Here is a 21,411-nt window from a genome sequence, read left to right as displayed (position 1 = left end):
TATGCATTTTTCTTGTGTCATAACAATGAAGAAGATAGGTCTTGATATATTTAAAATTCCTTGTTTTACAGCAACAACCCAATCAATCATTAAACCTTCGGGCGACTAATATCACACCTTAAGCAAACATGGAGCATTGACTACAGTTTAAATTGTCACTGATCTCTACGGCAATGTTCCAAGTTTGCAAATAAAAGTTTCACAGCTTTGTGTCGAAAAAGCAGGCAAAAACAACTCTTGTCTACATGTTTCATCCCTTTGGGAATTTTTTTTGGCAAACTCTAGTAAATTATTTAAAAAGAAAAACCATAGTGTGTGCTCTTGTGAGCCTCGTGAGTGACGAATATATGTTTTAAAAGACCGGTAGTATATCAAACACACCTATCGATCATTCACGTATGACTTATCGACTCTCGTATAAGTTGGAACGAGAAATTCCTCTTTCACTTTTCGAAAAAATTATTAATGTCTACTACATTATACATTCAAAAACCTGCCTGGCATGTATGTGTGTTGATGAAAACTGCAGTACAAACAGAATTAAGACACAGTCTATGATGACTAAATAAGATACTCTACTTTCAAGAGAGGAGAGAAAGTTTTGGAGGAATAAGGGTTCAACACAGTGGCCTCCAGAATGACAAGATAGGTCAGCAAATCTATTCTACATAATATATTTGAAATTTTATCAAAGCAATCTTTTTAATCTAGTCAAAAATTGTCCATGGTTTTAACAATCTTTGAAATTTTAATTGACACAATAAATTACAAAGATTCCAACTTAACAAGAAACTCTTCTCCCCCCCCCCCCCCAAAAAAATGCAACTGTTAGCTAGCGAGTAATGAATGATTTACTCAAGCAAATATCTGTGAGAATATTACAATAATATACAATATCAAATTACAAAAATTGTAAACATTTCCAACTTTCTCTTTTAATTTTTTTAATAAATCCTGGCTATAAAACAAAGCTTGTGAACTTTGTTACTACAAAGATATTTTAGTATACAACAGTATCTCAAAGTCAACCAAAACGTTGCTGAAATGTTTATTGACTTTTGTCTACATGACATTTAACTGTTCCTTGGACATTCACAAATGTTATACACATTTTTCTGTTTGAAAGATAAAAGAAACTTTTGGCTAGAAAAAGGATTCAAAACTGGTGATTTTATGATTAAAGGTCCAAAACTCTACCAACTAAATCCACATCATCCATTATTTTAATGGTTGGCATGGTGATCCTGTTGTAACCGGTTTCTTTGCTTTGAGCAGGCTATGAAGAATCAGTTCCTCAGATAAGACCTTTGAATTCTGAGGTCACTGGTCCGAATTAATTTTGCCAAAAAATGTCTTTTCTCTTTTCAAATTTGTTCATAATTCCCAGACATTTTTCTACTGCTAATTCACTTTCAGATGACGGTAACATTAAAACGATGCTGGCGATCGATGAATTAAGAGACCTTAGACGAATGAAATCAAAATAACATTAATACAATCACCACTATGTTTAGCGACAATTGCATTAAATGAATGAAAAAACACTTTAAGACTCTTCTCTGTGGTCAGACGTAGCATATCTTCCCTCTTCGATATAGTCCAAATATTTTCAGCGTATCATTTTTAAACTGCCACAATCTTTTTGTCTTGACAGCACTATACATATTATATTTTTGAGCTGTCAAATTGCAGCAAATATATTTTTTTCAATTTTGAAGTTGTAAAATTCTGACTGAATAATGTAAAGACAATGCATGACAATAGGGGCCCGTCACATCATCGCTGAGAAGAATGACATCTTACCGCTCCAATCCCTGACGGCTAGATCTTTTCCTTCTTTCAGATGGATTTCTAACCGATAGTACTTGAGGTGAGCCGCCACCAATTCGGCCTCGGTATCTGTCGACTGTTGCATGCCCACCCTGTCCACGGAATCTTCGCCCGCCGAGACCCTCATTGCAGGAGAGGCAGGTCCCTTGGCAGTGGTCTGATCTGGGTCGGATCCCTCCACGTCCCCGTTCATGTTAGCGCTGACGAGGTCCAGGGGAGCGGGCGAAGATGGCGGCTCGGGAGGAGGTGGATCTGATTCGCCAGAGCTCTGTCTGGAATGTTTGCGATCCAGGAATCTCTTTCGGACTGACAGAGGCTAGAAGGGAGAAGGGAGAAGAGAATTATTGACTTCAAATTGCCAAGTCATGCAGTTACGTCGTTAAACGAGTGACGAGTTAACGAACATCACATGGTCGACGACGAGTCTCGAAGAAAAATATCGGTATTTCCTACCTTGGCTTGATCAGTGGCAAAACAGCGATTATTAAATTTGGTTGAGTTTTCAAAATTAATGCTCCTACACAAAAGCTATGGAGCAAACCCTAAGGTGCACATCAGCACTATATCCCCCCATCCACATAGAGCTCTAAGTTAGTTTCCTTAAAAGAAACAAGGCAGCAAACACCTGTCATTTACTTCAACCTGTCAAGCATTATTTCTTTTCAAGGGAATAGTTTCCAGCATTGCATTAAAGTCTCTGTAATGAAGTGCTTCATAGTCTGAAGACAAAAAGGTTAATAAAGAGTTGCTCAAACATCATTACGCAAATCGTTCAAGGACCTAACTAGAATTGACTGAAGCAAGTCTAAAGCACTGCAGGCGAATTGATCGTGACATTTAAGCAAAAGTTTCAAAACACCCGCTGCAGGACATCGGGAAAGTTTGATCGAGTGAAAACCATCTACGACTAGAAATAAATTCTAGACAGTTTGCAGATCGGATCCCAACAGTCACATCTATATATCGACAAATGAAACTGCCTGCATATTTCTGGTGTTTCACAGCGCTGACTGAAAGCGTGACAATAACTGAGAAAGTTTTTGCAAACGTGTCGACGCCAAAAGTTTTCTTTTACTTTTTTTAGATGTTGTGTTCATCATAACGACTTCAAACTTTGCTTGGAGATATAATAATTATCGTGAATATATAAGATGTAAAGTGAGACAAAATTACGGCAAATTGTCAGCAGAATAACGTCAGTCAACACTTTAAAGGATGCCATAATGTTCATGTTCGGCTGACGTTTTGACTTAGACATTTTGCCTTGAAGAAATGACAGATTACTCACTCAAATTGAAATCAAGACAATTTCGAAAAACATCTAATCTATAACATGCCTTAAAAAAATGCCACCAGTGCCTCCATCACTGCTTGAAATACCAAAGAGGAGTGACATTTTATCCAAACGAGGAAACTGGAATTTATTTATCTTGGAACCATAGTACAGTAACGCAACACTGCAAGGCTTCTTATTAGTGGGTCGGTATACACAGAAGGGTTTTTATTAGAGAAGAAAGAAAAGCTCTGACGTCATAATATCAAAACGAGTCTCGTTTAGACGGTTGTCAGTTGCGGTGGAATCGCTCATTACTGTTTACCTTCTTTCAGTATAATTTAAATGGTGAGGTTGGCTTTCTGCCATCTTTAAAGGTATGCTGTTTTGGCCCCAAATATGCTAGATATCCAAATATGGTCACCTTTGGTCAAAATTCTTAAACGTTTTTTTTGTTCCACCTTCCAAAAAATTTTCCTAACTGGGATATTCAGTCATCTTGTGTGTTCCTTAAAAATGTCTGAGAACAATTTGGAGAGTAAAGACCTCCAGGAAAGTAATTTTTGAAAACTTCTAGCAATTATATCGTGCTATAATTTGGGGCCTATACTGACTACTATTAAATTTTTAAAAACCTGTTGCTATATGTTACAGTTGATAAAGGTAGTAGCATTTAGGAACAATGAAACCTTTCCAGCCCTGTAATCTCAAACCAGGGTTTTTCAGAAATCCACCGGTTCTCCTGTTTTTTCTGAAATGGTTTTTATAAATGGTAGGAAAAAATCCAAAATAAATAAAATCTGTGGTTGGATCGCCAAGTCGACGTGAAAGTGTAAGTTATAAATCGATACAGCTAATTTACCACATGACACAAGTTGCTACTTGGCTTCATCAAAATAACTTAATTTCTAGGCCGATGTAAGAAATGAAAAATAATATTAAAATTTGGCTTACTAAATATGGATTGTAGGATATGACTTCTATTAATGAGACACCCATACATATAACAGTTCAGAGTGCAGTAATATTAAAGATCAGTTCCTATTTTGTTAAAGCATAATCATGTTCAGCCAATGGTTTATACCCCAAATGCAACTTATATTATTTCAGAAAAATTCAAAACACCACTTATAAATGTATTAATGCATGTATACTTATTGAGAATCAACATATTTCTTTGCTAATGACTTATCCAATTTTGGAGGTAAACAACATTTCCAATCTTATATTACTATTCAAAGATATTTGATATTTCCTAATATCCAAGGCATTTCTTCATTTGCCAAGTATATCTATCAAAATCTATCACTTTTCTATATATATAAAACCAAAACACAATTCATATATTCCTGTGATCAAATAAACAAAATGTAAATCAAATTAGGGCAGGTCATTCCGTACATTTTCGGCCATTAAGATATTGACAAAAACAAGCTCGAAATATGCATATATATCGATATAATCCCCTCTGAGATTTGACCAAAACTACGCAGTGCCCTTGTGTGACATTTGCGTCTCTGATGGACTGTTACAACTTCGCAGATTCGCATGTACTTCAACGGACAATGAAAAACGTGGATATGCAAAATTATTATCTCTCAATTCTGTGCGTGCGTCTTCGGTAAAGTAAACCGGTCTTCAAAAGGTTAAAAAGTATAAAAATACACAGAAAAAACGATAATTAATCCATTCCCCTCGAGGGAACAAAATGTTATGCAGATAAGCTTCAGCGAACATCTGACAGAGTTCAGATCAAGGTAGCTAGACCGCACTGGCGTCAAAGTTGCAAAACATAGACTTAAAAAAAGAAAAAAAATTGAAAAAAAAACGTGAAAGGTTTTGAAGAGAATAAGTCCAGTAAAGGGAACGTCATATGGAGATATAAATTGTGTGCATATGGGTCAGTTCAAGGAAAAAATTCTGTGAATTTTGTCAAAGCAAAAGATAACAAATGTTTTCCTCAAGATTTAGGACATCTGTTGTGACTTTGTGACGTTAATGCAATAGACTACCGTGTACGTCCAAGCACTCTTTCTTTTTCCTTTATGATAGTAAACAGATGTTTTGTGCAAAAGCAACTGTAGCTGAACACATTAAGATCCTGCTTTGAGGGTCGATTTTTGGTAGCTTAGTGAATTCTTTCCCATACGATATGTAAAATACGATATGATAAATGGAAAAGAAATTTAAGGATAGAAAGGGGACTGGAACCAGTGACCAAGTGGGTTACAAAGCCAGCGCTCTACCAAGTGAGCTATATATCCCTGCCCTTAGTTGGTGGCGATCCCTATATATAACCTTCTCTTTGTTGGGGGCGCCAGTCAAAAGCATAAGTACCTTGCTTTATATACTGTCCAACCAGAGATTATGCCCTTTGCTCTTTTCCATCGTCTGTAATTTTCCAGTCAGTTTTAGTTTTTGTTTATTTACAATACCATTTAATAAATATTACATCTATTTCTAGTAGAATAGAGACTTGCCAACTCCATGGTTAGGTCTTTTAATGCCAATTATAGTAGGATTAAGTTTGCACAACCAGCGTTATAAAAACATGAAATCATTACAAACACACTCATTGGGTTTGGATAACATTATGCATCGATATGTAAATACAATATCATGACAACAACCACTAACCTTGTGCTTCAATAAAATAAAAAAAATCCTCTTCTGTTAAAGAAGGGTGTTTTTGGATTTAATGCACGTCAAGATTACATTTAAGTAATATCACGCTACCATCAACTACATCATTTGGTACGGTCAAACAAAAATCTGCCGGCTAGAAACCGACGATCACACCCTCAAGCTAAGTTGGATAAATTGTTGATACTGTCGATACGTGAATTGGCTAGAAGATTGAATGTGACAAATATTCACTGCGAAAGAAACTATTCGGGCAAAACATGGCAATTTAAGGTTACAGACTTGACATATGTGGAGTGTATAGCAGATAGTACATTCGACTGATTTACAATTGAAGGCATGTACTACCTGGCCACATGGCTGGAATCTAATGCATAGGTCAAAGGTCATCACTGGGTGATGATAAGACAGACTATTTAAATTTATTAAATTTATTCAAAGTTACAAAAACAAACAAAACTAAATTTTCTGCAGGACAGCATTTCATAATCTTGTATTAAATCACATACAACATTTATATATACTGATTAACTACATCAGTACAACTGGTAGGAAAAATGATTTCCTCCTAAATTTATATTTAAAGTAGCTCTACGTATCATCCTCAACAAAGGACAACAAAAAAGAGAATCTTCATATATAGCACAAAAATGCAATATATATATACTGACATTGCTTCTTTTGTTTACATGTAAAAATGTTAATGTAATGTCAGAAACAAGTTGCAACAGGTTTCTCATTGAAGCGAAAAGTAATCATAAGAATTAAGAAAACAGGTGTTACTTATTAAAATCCTATGAAATTAATGTTATTTCAGTCTTTTGGGGATATATGAACGCACACAGCCTGAACCATAAACAGTTGTTAGTGTTAATATGACAGTTACAACGATGATTGGCACATTGAGGGAATGAGGAGAGGAAGGGAGAGGGATGTGTGGGGAGGGGAGAGGGATGTGTGGGGAGGGGAGAGGGATGTGTGGGGAGGGGAGGGGAGAGGGATGTGTGGGAAGGGAGGGGTATGTAGGAAGGGATGTGTGGGAAGGGGATGAAGTTGAGAAGGAGAGGGGGATCAAATTTCCCAGGTCAATGGGGTGAGAGGTAGGGTGTTAGTCATTCCATATTTGTACTCGGAAGATCAACACAACCAAATTCTAAATAAATCCCATCTCCCACACACATTTGTGTGCACGATAATAAACACTGATATTTAATCTAATAAACGTAAAAAAATGTTTGGCAAAAATAATTATACATACCCTCCTTCATGGTAATTTTATTCCAATCATGGTACAAGGTTGCTTAACTCCTATGAACAAGGTTAAGGACCTATCATGCCGTGTAGGGTAAAATGCTATCGCTGACGAAAATTAATCTGGTGAGCGTATTTAAGACACAGAGGATCTTCAAGGACTTCCGTAAAGTGGATTAAGGCGCATATAATTGTCCTTGGCTTATACTGTAATTTCTCCATGGCAAAACATAAGCAATCTGCCATTCTAAATAATGAATGCATGCGCTAGAACACGCAAGAACCGAATCTGGCTGCGTACTTCAGTGATATTTGTGTTGTAGAGAACACCTTACTAGCATAGTTTACCACTGTCCATCTGTAAGAACATACTAGAGATCACATGAAAGTACATGTATCATATAATATTTATATATCAGCATGTCTTTTAAAGGAATCTTTAAGAATGTTAAATATCCTTTTTGTTAAGCATGCAAACAGATAATATTTATTGAAAGGTGCGGTTATTGCTCCACCATGACACGTAGTCACATACACACACAAAACAAAAACAAAAAACAAAAAAATCCTTCTTTTTTTTTTTTGGTCTCACAAATTTTCAAAATTGTGGACTTTGACATCCTTGTTTGCAAAATTGATCAAAATCAATCCCAAAAAGGCGCTTTAATTAGCGAATGATCTACTGCTTAAGGATTTGTTACAAACACAAAAAATATACGCAACTCTAATAGAGTACTAAAAATACCCCCAGCAGAATGTGAGCAGATCTCATCAGAATCTTTCCTGGCAAAATTTATTGAGTAAATTTCAAGCTTCAGATAATTCATTGCCTACCAAAGGAAAAGTAGGAACTTGAGATGAAGAGTTTGTGGATGGCTTTTGTGGATGGTATGGAATAATGAAGTGGGACACATAAATTGGCCGGTCACTTAGCAGGACAGAGCTAAAAGAGTTACCTGGTCAAACCACAGAGTACTGTGGTTGTGAGGAGACAGGTAAGTGAGAATTGAAGTAAGGCATATTCACATCTAGATACAAATTTCACAAAAGTTCTGACGCTTTGGAACAATTTTGTCTTCTTTCAGTGCAACAATTGTTTTGGGAAATATGTTCCTAATTTGCCCTTGTAGGATGTTTTGGCAAATTTATTTCTACACAAGATTGGTTTTTGTATTAGAAATATAGTCAAATTTTTTTTTTTAAATAAAATTATAATAGGTTCATCTATATGCTTCACATTGACATGCGATAGGTACTCGCACAAAAATGACAGCCAAAAATATGAAATACACATCGCCTCCCAAAGATCCTCTTTATAGCCTTAAGGCATATAAATATACATAAACATGAAACTATATAAAATGACATAAAAACATTGCATATATGAATTTTATACCCGTGTCAAGTGAAGATATGTTCACGTGAATATCACAGCCTTGAAGGCAGTTTACTTTATGATCATGCTAAGCATCCACATATGCATACAGAGAAAGCTAAACGGCTCTTAACACTTCATCCTGGGGTGGCTCCCCCAAATGTTTACGACAGTTTATAAGCTTGATGGACTTTTTATTACAGTTTGAAAGACCATTTCAGATGGGGAAATGCATGGATGGATTCCCTCCAATGTAGCTCTCACCTTTAATATTTCAGTCGGACAGAGCCGAAACCGACAACCTCTGCGAAGAAGCCTTTTATTGCTTCTCCATGCTACCTATCTCCTTCATCCACTCAACCCATAGCACATTCACATGAAATGTTTAAAGCCAGCAGAATTATGTAAACCAGTGCCATGATTTACGTTGTAATTGCTTTCACCACATTAAATAACTGTCATAACATGCTTAGAATATAATTACTATTGTTCCACAAGCAGGTGATTTATAACAGATTTTCCAATTTACAGGGAATAAGTCAAATTTTGTGTACAAATTTCACGTCGCAATTTTGAAGATTCTGATGTTTGCAGGTTATAATATACTATATATGGTTCCTGTGTGGTCAAAACTACTATGCATCTTTACACTTGTACAGCAATTTGCCGATATTTTGCACGGCACTTTTGCAATGCGATTCCGGATAAATTATTCTCTGACATAAACACCAATTTGAAAATAATTTGTACATAATAAAGTTCAAAAAGACCATAACTTTTTAGTTATTTTTCTTTCTTTTCTTTTCACACTTTTTTCCATATTCTGTACATCAAAAGGTATCTCACCTTAAGCCGGAAAAGACATGAAAACGCTGTGTATGATATTCTTTCAAAAGTTCAAAAAATGATGTTGAGCTCAGCCTATTTGATCTATAGATATATTTATGCATAGACAGTAATCGCCCTTCAATCAAATGGTACATAATTAAACTCCAGCGTGGAATAGATAAAATTTGTGGCCACGTTTTTTTTTTTTTTTTATGGTTTTGTCATTCGAGTGGTGCATTCCTACGAGATAATGCTCTTATTATTTGAATATTCAAGGACAGCATACGGATCGGAGCGTGTTCTGGCAATAATTAACCACAATGTGAGAATCAATCGAGAGTCCTTCCAAATATTCAAAGAAGCAAGTCTATGAGGGTTATATAAACATGTCTCAAGGAAAGAATATTTGTCAAATAAACCCAATATCTGATGATTTTGTGCAAATATTCCTAGAGTATTTTCTCTGGGAGGTTGTTGAAAAGCCAATAATCTGCTGGCCATCATAGTAGATGGGTGCTGTGGGGAAGGAGAAATATCTTGGAAACACCAAGAAATATATCAAGCACAGTTTTATAAGAGTTTGAACCACAAACTATAAATCACTTTTATTATTCGCTTTTTCAAGATCAGCATTTGAGAAGAAATAAAAAAGACGTTAGGAAGGCTTTTTAATACATGAGACATTTCTAAGAACTTGAAAGGGGAGGGGGAGGGGCAAGAAAAGGTATCCCACCCCCCTTATACTTTAAAGATGTTGAAGAGGGAAATTTTGTGAAGTATAGTCTAGAGTCTACTTTAATACCAGCGCCAAATAGTATATATATTGTTAAGTGATATCAGGAGTGAAATATTCATAGTATATTAAAGGAATTTGACAGGTAAAGGGATCGTTGATAAAAAATACAGGCCAACATTTTATCTCTGATAAAGTTTAACTAAGAAATAAATCATGAACAGAAAAACTGACTTGGAAATTATCAATCAATTGTGAGAGAGCAAGCAAATTATTCATTGATCAATCAGTGACTTCAGAGTTACGAGCCCCTGATCAAAAGAATAAATTCACGACGAAGGGGACTTGAGTCAACTGCAACAATATTTGAAAAGAATTCAAGGAGATACATAGGTTAGCTTCTTATACTTTCGAGCATCAGAGGAAACAGTTTATGAACTAAGTTCATAGGTTTTCAATCTATAGGGGATGGGAACTACGAAATACTTTGATATGACCCGCAATAAAAATAACTAATCGGGTAGTTGCATGGACCCTTAAAGGGTGTGAAGACTCGCGCAAAAAGAAACGTCTAATGCCGGTAATCTGACCAAGTTTCGAATGAGGTGTAACAGAAGTTTTAGACACCACCATCAATCCCAGAAAATACGCACACAGCTTGCTACCTTCGGTAATTAGACACTAGTGTACAGTCAGTACATACAGCTGCGGTCAATACCCACAGCACAGTGTACACACGATACAGCGATGGACATCTCAGGTCCAGCTAAAGATAACAAGGTATCACGTTTCATTACTGTCTGCATTTTGTAGCGACAAGCAGAAAACATCACTTGCAAGCAACGGAAAGTTAACTTTTTCAGAGCGCGGCACGCGGTTAAATTATGCGTGAGCACCCTAGTAGTGAATCTAGGTATATGATGAGATGTTCGATCCCGTCTTGTTCTTTGCTCAATCCACGTTTTTCTCTGGCCCTTGTAAGAAAATTACTTGGAGAACCTCTGCACTAGTATGGCTTTTAATAGACTCGTGCTAACAGCAGAGTTCATTATTCAAATTATACAGACAACGTTCACATCCACTGACAATCCACTTGTGGAACACTCTGAGGGATAAACTATTGCTCTGTTCTTTGGTATAACTGCAGGTAGCCCTTAAGTTTATCCTGAAGGAGATAACAACTTCTGCATGGCATTATAATTGCCAATTGGGCTAAATAGAGATCTAGATGATGAAACTATAGGAGTCACATAGACATACACAATGCTTTAGTACATGTACATATTTTGGGTTTTGCAAAGTGAAAAATGATTCATGGGCTATAATGACATACAGTATACCTGTGTGGGGAAATAAAATGACTGTTTAAGCCATATTAAATATACAGGTACAGTAGATGATACTTATTTTCTCATATAATTCATTCAGAAAGAAGATATTGCCATATTTAATGTTAAAATGTAACTCAAGTAAAAACAACCTTGCAGGAAGGGTAAACAGTCCCCCCCAAACCCCTTCCCCCCAAAATTTTTTGTTTTTGTATGGATACAAAATTTCTCTTTTTGACAAAATTATCTATTAAAGTCAAACATTTAATTATACTATTTTACATGCTGTAGGACTATATCCTTTGAAAACACTTAGAACGATCACAATTTTGTCCATTATTGATCATTTAAATTTTTACACAAACTTTGGTATGAAACTTGGAGCAATTCCATCTCCTCATTACATCTTTTACTCTTCTGCACATGCATATTGTTGATAACCTTGAGCAGCACAGAGAAGGTTAATGCATATATATATATATACACACGATAGATAAATGATCAATCCAGACTGCACAAATATATAACCCTGGATGCATAATTGCAATACTTCGATGCTGGTATCGATCAAAATCACCAAAACTGCTCAACTGGAGACCAAAATATAACTTTCGCTATAAAATATGCACACATTTCTACATTCAAGCCAAGCAAATGCTAAACAGCTGTAATTATTGGCTTTTAGAATTCTACCGAATAACAATTGTGTCGCAATGTTGTGGTGGCTAATGGCTTTATGTGCATGTCTCCAAGGTTGTAAAGTCTATTCTAAATGGTTTGAAACCTTGTTAATCTTTCAAGAGATGATATTTCCGTAAATTTATAGTTGAAAACAAGAAACTTTACTGTGTTAAATCATCTTTCTAGAGTATTCAATATCATGCTAAATATTGACTGCTTGTTAAAGGGGTTGTACTGAAATTTGTAATTCTGTGTTGATAAGAAACTATTATGTTAATCATGTACTGCTTTAAATATCCACATCACAAATTATTGAAAAGAAAAAAAAAACTACTTTGGTGCACAAGGTTTCATCCATATTTTGCACTATTTATAACCTCACAGAATAGGAACTTACAACAAATTTCATGAACGAGACCATGATTTACGGCAAATTCAAACGACAGGCAATAATCCCAGGATATCTTCCAGGGCATGCATCTAGCATTAACTAGAGTCAAATTTAAACTACAATTCAATTTAAAAGCTTAATAGTTTTTTGGCCCTCACATTTCTCAAATGCAGTACAATAGTAACCTGCATCTTTCAGTTCAGCCCCTCTTCAGGAGAGATAGTAACCTGCATCTTTCAGTTTAACCCTTCTTCAGGTGGGATAGCAACCTGCATCTTTCAGTTTAACCCCTCTTCAGGTGCGATAGTAACCTGCATCTTTGAGTTCAGCCCCTCTTGAGGTCGGATAGTAACCTGCATCTTTCAGTTCAACCCCTTTTCAGGTGGGATAGTAACCTGCATCTTTCAGTTCAACCCCTTTTCAGGAGGGATAGTAACCTGCATCTTTCAGTTCAACCCCTCTTCAGGTGCAATAGTAACCTGCATCTTTCAGTTCAACCCCTCTTCAGGAACAATAGTAACCGGCATCTTTCAGTTCAACCCTCTTCAGGTGCGAAAGTAACCTGCATCTTTCAGTTCAACCCCTCTTCAGGTGCGATAGTAACCTGCATCTTTCAGTTTAACCCCTCTTCGGGTGGGATAGTAAGCTGCATCTTTCAGTTCAACCCCTCTTCAGGTGGGATAGTAACCTGCATCTTTCAGTTCAACCCCTCTCCAGGTGGGATAGTAACCTGCATCTTTCAGTTCAACCCCTCTCTTGTTCCCTGGACCTGCAGTCCATCCAGACATACTTTGATTTGTATTCTAGCAAAGTGGTATGTACTCCTACTGGTCATCGTTAATTAGTACTAATGCTGGTACCAGATATTGCTTTCTAGAAATGCTTGCAGCTGATATTCTTGTATGTTTTAACAACAGTTACAGAATCACATGAACAGTGGTAGCAATTCAAAGTGGATACATTTAAAGTAGATTAAGTATCAGAATGGTGTCCAGGAGCTGTGTTGCACCTTTCAATGCTCAGCTCATGTTTACAACAAGCAAAATATAGATAAAAAATAATAAATAAAAAATAAAAAAGTAAAGGTAAAAGTAAAAGTAAAGGTAAATCAACTTGTTACACAAGTGATTTGCCAGTTGCCTCTGAAAACAGGCTAATGCTACGTCGATCCTTGTTAATGTATACAATTAATATACAAAGTTAGTGTGCAAAGTACTCCATCAACCTTGGCCATTACACTGTAACTATTACACAGAGAAGATTCTAAACTTATTAGACGGTAAAAGTAGGTTTTAAGTCACAGAACAGAAATTTAAATACAAAAACTATTAAAAATAGTCAAGAGTCCCATATCAACATTACTATTGACAGTGATGAGTTAAGGGTTAAAAAAACTAGATTAATATAGGACGGATCGATATGACCACACCTTGAAATTTGAACTATTTTACATGCTTTACAAAATAAACACTTTGCATTATGAAAGGGATGTTGTTAAAGCTTCCTTTCAAGATGTTGTTGCAGAAAGTAACCGGTTGCTGACTTTCAAAAGGACAAGGTCAAGAGCATTGACCCAGAGAGTCAATGGGGATGAAACTTTTTTGTATCGGTTGAAAAAATTAATGAAAATAATATGACCACCACGGCACAGAAGTGACAATATAATATTTTGCAAATCCTTTCCTATACAAAACACAAATAATTCTTTCAAATTCATAAACTACTTCTTTTAAAGCATTCTTCTACAATAAAGTGTGTATTACCATTTTTTCATTTGTGGAAGTAATTATCTTTCCTTTATTATCTGCTGTTTTACATTTGGCTTGACAACTTTTAAAACTCTTGCTTATTCTTAATTGCTCCTCGTAGAAAGCATTTCTTTTGGGGGTTGGTTAGCAGCAATCTATTGTAAATATTTTATTATTATTATTAAAAGCAAACTGGAGCACATTTATGGTCTGCCAAACATTTTTCCATGCACTAATGGGATACATATGATAAATGATGTTTGACAAATGCTCACTGCTGTTATAAAAACAGAACATTAAGCCTCTAGAGCATACATGAACGCCATAAAAACCCTGAGTTAATGGAGCAAGCTGACTGCATTTCCAGGGTACATTAGTAATTAAATATATACAAACCACTGATAAATGCATGTTGCTTTGTACTATTAATTGGACTGTAGAAAGAAGGGAAGTACATACTGTACGTGCAAATTTAACGGTATATAAATACTAAAGCACTACAGCAAATGAACTCAGCTAGTGGTTAGCATAGCTAGGAATTGTCAATACTTCCATTTAAAGAAAAAAAAAAAATTCATAACAAAAGTTAAAACAAAAAGTTATGTTTCATTGAATTATGCTCCCTACCCCCCTCTCCCCCCCCACCTTGTTGGTATAATTATTGTAATCATTTAATAAATTTCAGAATAAAATGTCTTTGCTTTTATATTTGTGATTGCATGAGCTATATATGTTATAATTCATTTCCAATTTTCTAATGAATGTCTGATTGAACAAACTATGAATTTTCAGGCCACTTCTGTTTCATGCATTGTCATTAAAAAATGTACCAAATTTGTCAACTTACTTCTTCTTTTTTTGGGGGTGGGGAGGGGTTAGGTATGTGGTAGGGAAGAGGAGGGAAGGGGAGAGGGAAGAGAGGGGAGAGGAGCGGGGGAATTTGGGAAAGCTAGAAGGGTCTGAGACAGGGATGAAAAAGGGGAGGGAGGGTCAAAGAGGGGGAAAAGGAGAGATAATGGAAGGAACAGTAGTGGAATGAGAGCCCGGACAAAGGCAAGGAACAGAGGAGGAAGAAGGGGGGGGGGAGGAGAAGTTCCCTTCTTATTTTACATATATACTGTACACATCCATCCATTAAACTTGAATAATTTTATTGTTGAATCTCTCTTCACGACTTTTGTGAGGGACTGTATCAAAAGAATATACATTAACCCATATAGGTCTGCTTATACTATAGCTGTACAGTACAAAGCTGTTCCCATGGAAATCAAGCTGTGCTAGAACATAACATAATATATACAGAACCACAAGTCAACGTGATTTTCACGGATACTGTGAGTCTGATTGTCTGAAGAAAGTATACAATGTTTAATAGATGTATACTACGGTAACGAAATTAAGTATACGATCAGAATTGGATGGATTTGTGTGGAGTGCATAATCACACCATAGTAACGCACTCGTCTGACCGTATAACCTAAATTTTGATCACCAGTCTTAACAATCTTGGCCTAAATTCTATAATACTTTTAATGTCTCGTTTATTATGGATGTACTGTATTATCAGAGAGATAATTATTTCATATTGCTCTATATATTTACTGTCATGACTTGAACAATTTAAATAAAGAATACAAAGGAGTATGAAATAGATTATTGATTAGGAAATTATCAATATTTTTTAATAGCATATGAAAACAACTTCAGAGTAGAACAGGAAGTGAAATTATGCAACTTTTGGCAATTTGAGTCGGCTGGCAAAACTGGTCAATGTGTGTTTGTCAAATATGAGATCTGTATCATGTGCGTATTTAATAATAATAATAATAAATGCAAATTTATATAGCGCCAATATCCAGAGGAAAACCAATGCTCAGTGGCGCTAGTGCTCAGGGATGGCAGTCAAAAAAAGATAAGTTTTGAGTCTGTTTTTGAAAATGTTAACGTTGGGTGCCGACTTGATGTGCAGTGGAAGTGAGTTCCAAAGAGTAGGAGCTGCAGTACAGAACGATCTTTGACCAAATGAGTTGAGCTTCCACTTAGGTACATGGAGCAGTAGCTGATTTGAGGATCGGAGAGAGGGAATGGGGGACTGAGGAGGCTGATTGGGGGGGGGGTGATGTTTCTAAAGGTCACCAGCATTGCCTATGCAAGTCAAACATGACCATTTCACATTTTATAATATACCACTGTCAAAACACTTGACCACATTTGGACATCTGACTATAGTTGAGCACTTATATAGATTTGGAATCAATTTGAAGGACACCAAGAAAATATTTTCTGGAATGATGTTCTTTTAGAAAGCTAAATACTTGGAGGAAGTGACTACTTATAATGACCTTCACTTACTGTGACTGAGAAGAGTCAATTATTACAAACACATACAAGCTGACCAAAATATTAAGCCTGAAATTACGAAGAACCATAGAATCATCAAATAGCGAGTCCCATTTCATACATATACTGTAATACTAAACAAAAAAAAACAGTTATAAAACCGTGATAATTTTGTTTCTCGACATATCCAATTTTGAGTTACAATTATTAATTATGATGCACATGCATCTATTAATAAGCGGGCAGCTGGTTTAATATGAACTGCATGTAGACACTTCTGCAATAATTTCACTGTTGTTCTCACATACACAATGCTTCACAGCACTAATTGTTGACTTTAAATAACATTCTACTCTATTTTGTATGAATGCACATCAAGTATCAAGTGATGGTTATTTCATTGCTCAAGAAAACAGCATCAAGTTGACCAACAATTTAACTCTCTCAATATATAGTGTAAATCTAACAATAGTTGGCATGCAGTGTACAGAATAGTTCACTGATATATGTTCTCACATATACCACGTCATACAATATGATCGTGGACTGAAAAAGTTGAATCCCCAAATATTCCATTTTGTACAGCCCCAAACCGTGTGCCGCTCTGAAAAAGTTAACTTTCTGTTGCTTGCAAGTGAAGTTTTCTGCTTGTCACTACAAAATACAGACAGTAATGAAACGTGATACCTTGTTATCTTTAGCTGGACCTGAGATGTCCATCGCTGTATCGTTTGTTCACTGTGCTGTTGGTATTGACCGCAGCTGTATGTACTGACTGTACACTAGTGTCAAATTACCGAAGGTGGCAAGCTAGCTGTGTGCATATTTTCTGGGTTCGATGGTGGTGTCTAACACTTCTGTTACACCTCATTCAAAACTAGGTCAGATTACCGGCATTAGACTTTTGTTTTTGCGCAAGTCTTTACACCCTTTAAAATATTCCATTAGATCTTCTATGGCACAAAATTGCTTATAATATGATGTACATTTAGTTTCTCAGGTATAAACCTTGTTCTGACCAATTACAATAAGGTTGCTTCAATCTCTTTATAGTGTCGATCTACACCTCAACAGCGTCACTGTTTTTCACACTTCTACAACTAATTTACAATCATGGACTTAAAATATTCCATTTCAGTTTGTACAAATTACAACTACAAGTAAAAACGATGGTATTTTTTGTCTATCTGGCTGGGAACCTCGGCTATAATTATCTTCTGTTATTTAGCCTATATACATAGTGCAGATCCATCAACTGCCATCAACAGTACAAGATTCAATGTCATGTTCTTACATACCACTTCACGGTACAACCATGTGCACTTAAATCAGACATAAAAATATTCCATATTTGTTCAGGTGGCGGGAAGTGGAGTCTTTCTTGGAATATAATTTTCCTGTTTTTGTATACAATGTTCATGACAACTAGCGAATGGTATCGGGGAACGGTGAAACAACTTCAAAACCGTAAGAACTACAGATATCAAAGTTAATAAAATGTTGTCACCTAGCACAACTCATCTGAAAAGCAACTGATATTACTATCCTGACATCATTAAATATTGTGTAAAGGTATTAAAGTTGGCCTGATGTTTAGATCCTAGCAGGATCTTCTTCATAGGCTAAATGACAAGTAACAGTAACAGAAGGGACAAAAACACACACAGAATACAGACAGGCTAATGAGCGTGGTGAACACAAAGAGATAGATGTAAGGGGATTAGTAGACAAGGCATGGAGAGAAGAAAGAAAGAAACCAACAGGGGAAGAGGAGAGGTAGGAGATAAACAGTGGAGGGACAAAGAGATGAATAAGGGAAGAGGGTAGGGCAGTTTGCTAACAGTTTTATTTTATTTTGATAATTAAATATTAAATAAAAAACAAAACTCCAAATCACGACTTCTAGCTTTCAGCTGGGTGATAATTAAATTTTAGGGATTCTGTCACATTCATCACAACCATTCACACATAGCCAGAGACACACAGACACACACACTCACTAATATCTAGACCAAAGCTTTAATCATGTATTTCTGCTTCCATAAATGAGCTAATTATTTCATTAATGTTCTTTTTTTTGGTAATATAAATTTGCAATTTGTGAAAATATTTGATCTAGATCACAGATCGCAAATTTGCATTAACTCTCCGAGATCTATCGGCTTGAACCGGGGACCGATGACGAATCAGGCTGATCAAACCTTCCCAGCTGTGTGAAAAATACTGCATATTGCAATCAATTTGGTTTTCCATTTATTATTAAGTTAGTTGAAATATCATTAAAGCTATATTGTTGTATTAGCTGTGATGTCAATATACCACACAGCATGTACATTTTAAAAATTCATATACAATTGAGAGAAACCAATTATAACTTGCAGTTTTTCCTGGTAATATTTCAGTACTACATCAGTACATGTTATATATCAGTACTACATGTACACCACAAGCATACATGTGGAAGGACAGAATTACAGGTTTAAGTCATTGTGAATTATCCTAACTGCATTGTTAATTAACACACACGCAGGCATTAACAGTTATAGGAATACACATGTTAAACATACAGTAAGAATATATGTGTAAACTTGAATGCATGGAAGCTTGTCACAAATTTATATCTTAAGTAGGCAACTACATTGGTAAACTTCATGCATATTCTATACCTTATACTTATAGTATAATAATGTATGTTCAACTTGACTTTTCTCCTGTAATTAATGAGATTAATGATATATCACGCCTACAGCTAGAGGAGGAAAGAGCAGCTGTTTTGTAAGAAAACGTTAGGTGCATAATGTATCGATAATTAAACATAAACCTTGCAGTTAATTATTTTGGCTTTTTCAATTTGACATCTTTCACAAGTTTATAAGAAAAATATTTTCTTTATTTCCTCAGGTCTAATCATATTCCAATGCAAAAACAAATCTGCTAAAAGTTGCAAATTAATAAAAAAAAATGAGCAAGCTTCAAGTTGCACTGATTCTGCAACTATACAATGAGTGCATCACAAATTATGCAATTATGAAAACATAACACAGATATCGTTTTATTATTAATGCGTTTCCTTAAATAATTTAATCTGTTATTTATCTGCTATATGAATGGAAACATTTTTCCTCTGCCATATGTGTTGACTTAATTTTCATGTGTGGTGCATGTTTTTTTTTTTTAACATATATCCTCATATATCCATCAAGAAAAAAATTAGAAAATTACAGTCATTTTCATAAATTAAGTTCCAGTTGACAAATTTTATCAAATATCTTTCTGGGGATCCTGAGATATCAAGATCATAATTCAAGTTAGTGAGATGTTATACCAAAGTAAAGAAATTTGGGAAATTTTTGTGTTAAATCTTCTCATAAAATGTCTCTGTTAAGTAAATTGAATGATTGTATACAGTCCATGAGTACATTTGGCTGGATTTCTAAATTCTCATCCTTTATCAATTATGTGTATCAGACATTCAAACCTTCCTCAGGAGCAAAATCATAACATGAGAGAAAAGGATTAGAGTAGGCCAAGGTTTGATGAAACAATAAGTAATCATAACAAAAGTGCTATAGAACTGTAGCAAATATATTTCTAGGACAGGTTAGGTATTAAAATTAATGTAGTTGTAGATATGAGACAGGCCGAGGGGAGAACTGATGTATAATAATTCTTCTTCACAATGGATGGAGTAACAAATTTTAAAACTGCTAGAGAGGAAAATGCTCACTATTTTTCAACGAGTAACAAACGAAATCGGCAAACATATCAGTAAAATAAACAGTAATGTACAAGATAAAATCTTCATCTAATTTGGCCAGAGAAATGTTAACAATGTTTAACACATCTACAACATGGAGTTTAATGTACAACATTGTTTAACATCTAGCAAACAATATTGATATATCACTCTACTCGGGCAATATATAATGGCTTTGATATAAATATATATATATATATATATCAGCGCCCATGGCCTAGTTGGTTAGGGTGTCCGTGTACAAAGCGGGAGGCCCGGGTTCGAATCCCGGTGGAGGCTGGAAGTTTTTTCACTGTTCTTGATTTTCCAACTCATTACGATTTTCATTTATATATATATATATATACATACATATATGTTTTTGTTTTTATATGTTTTTGAGATACATGAGAGGAGACTTAAACAAGTCTAAAATGAATTCATAGCACCACTAGCGCCTGAAGGTTTAATTACCATTTTTTCTTTGATTACTCTTTCCCCCCTCTTTTCCTTTCTTGTAGAGATGGTAGTTGGAATGTTTTTTCCCTAAAATATTAAAGTTGTTTGCTTAAGCTTATAATGCTATCATTATTTAAGTTGATTTCACCTGTTTGAGGCACTGCAGTTAAAGTGTCCTACATAGGACAAAATGGCACATCCACATGTGTTACTGATATGAGTTTTAAGTCCTTTGTGCTCTTAAAGACAGGACTGGGGAGCCGGCCATTGAGGGCGCACAATGTTACTGTACCAAGGATATTATAGGCACGGTAGAACAGGTGCTAAGGTTGTGAGGAGACAGGTAAGCGAGCAGCGAAGTAAATATGACTTTTAAGTCCTTTGTGCTCTTATAAGTACAGGAATATTTCCCTCAGATTTATTCTTCAATTCCAAAAACTGTCAGGTGAGGTGAAAATTTTAGAATGAATTGTTTTATTCTCCTTTCAAATAAAGTTCACTCTTCCATTTACATATAAACAATCAACCAGCACTTGAAAGCGAAATCATCATTTCACTCTGACAAATGTAAATACTTATAACGTTACCTAGAAGCTATTAGCAAACAATCTCTGTTTATGTACAATCAATTAGGGTATATATACAAACTATAATTACATGGTATGATTTCTTCCTGTCTTCCACAATACTTCTTTGCATGGATTGAAAGGTATGACAATACATGTGCAATGACCTACATGTGATAGGACCAGAGAATTGTAGGACATTTCTTTTGTTTTTGAATCATCTCTGGGT

The 21,411-nt window shown here is 35.4% G+C and overlaps 1 protein-coding gene across 7 annotated transcripts in view; it reads right to left on the bottom strand.

The window, feature by feature from the left end:
• The window catches only part of LOC139978389 (multiple C2 and transmembrane domain-containing protein 1-like), a 143,437-nt gene that overhangs the window by 46,175 nt on the left and 75,851 nt on the right, over positions 1-21,411 (bottom strand). For all 7 annotated transcript variants that reach the window (XM_071988592.1, XM_071988591.1, XM_071988588.1 and 4 more), the window contains one exon: positions 1,804-2,146. In XM_071988592.1, the coding sequence (XP_071844693.1) occupies positions 1,804-2,146 (343 nt within the window). The remainder of the gene's footprint in view (positions 1-1,803; positions 2,147-21,411) is intronic.

The sequence above is a fragment of the Apostichopus japonicus genome, chromosome 13, assembly GCF_037975245.1.
Source record: "Apostichopus japonicus isolate 1M-3 chromosome 13, ASM3797524v1, whole genome shotgun sequence".
Classification (NCBI taxonomy): domain Eukaryota; kingdom Metazoa; phylum Echinodermata; class Holothuroidea; order Aspidochirotida; family Stichopodidae; genus Apostichopus; species Apostichopus japonicus.
Note: the sequence above shows the minus strand (reverse complement) of the source record. Positions and strands in the feature narration are given on the sequence as shown.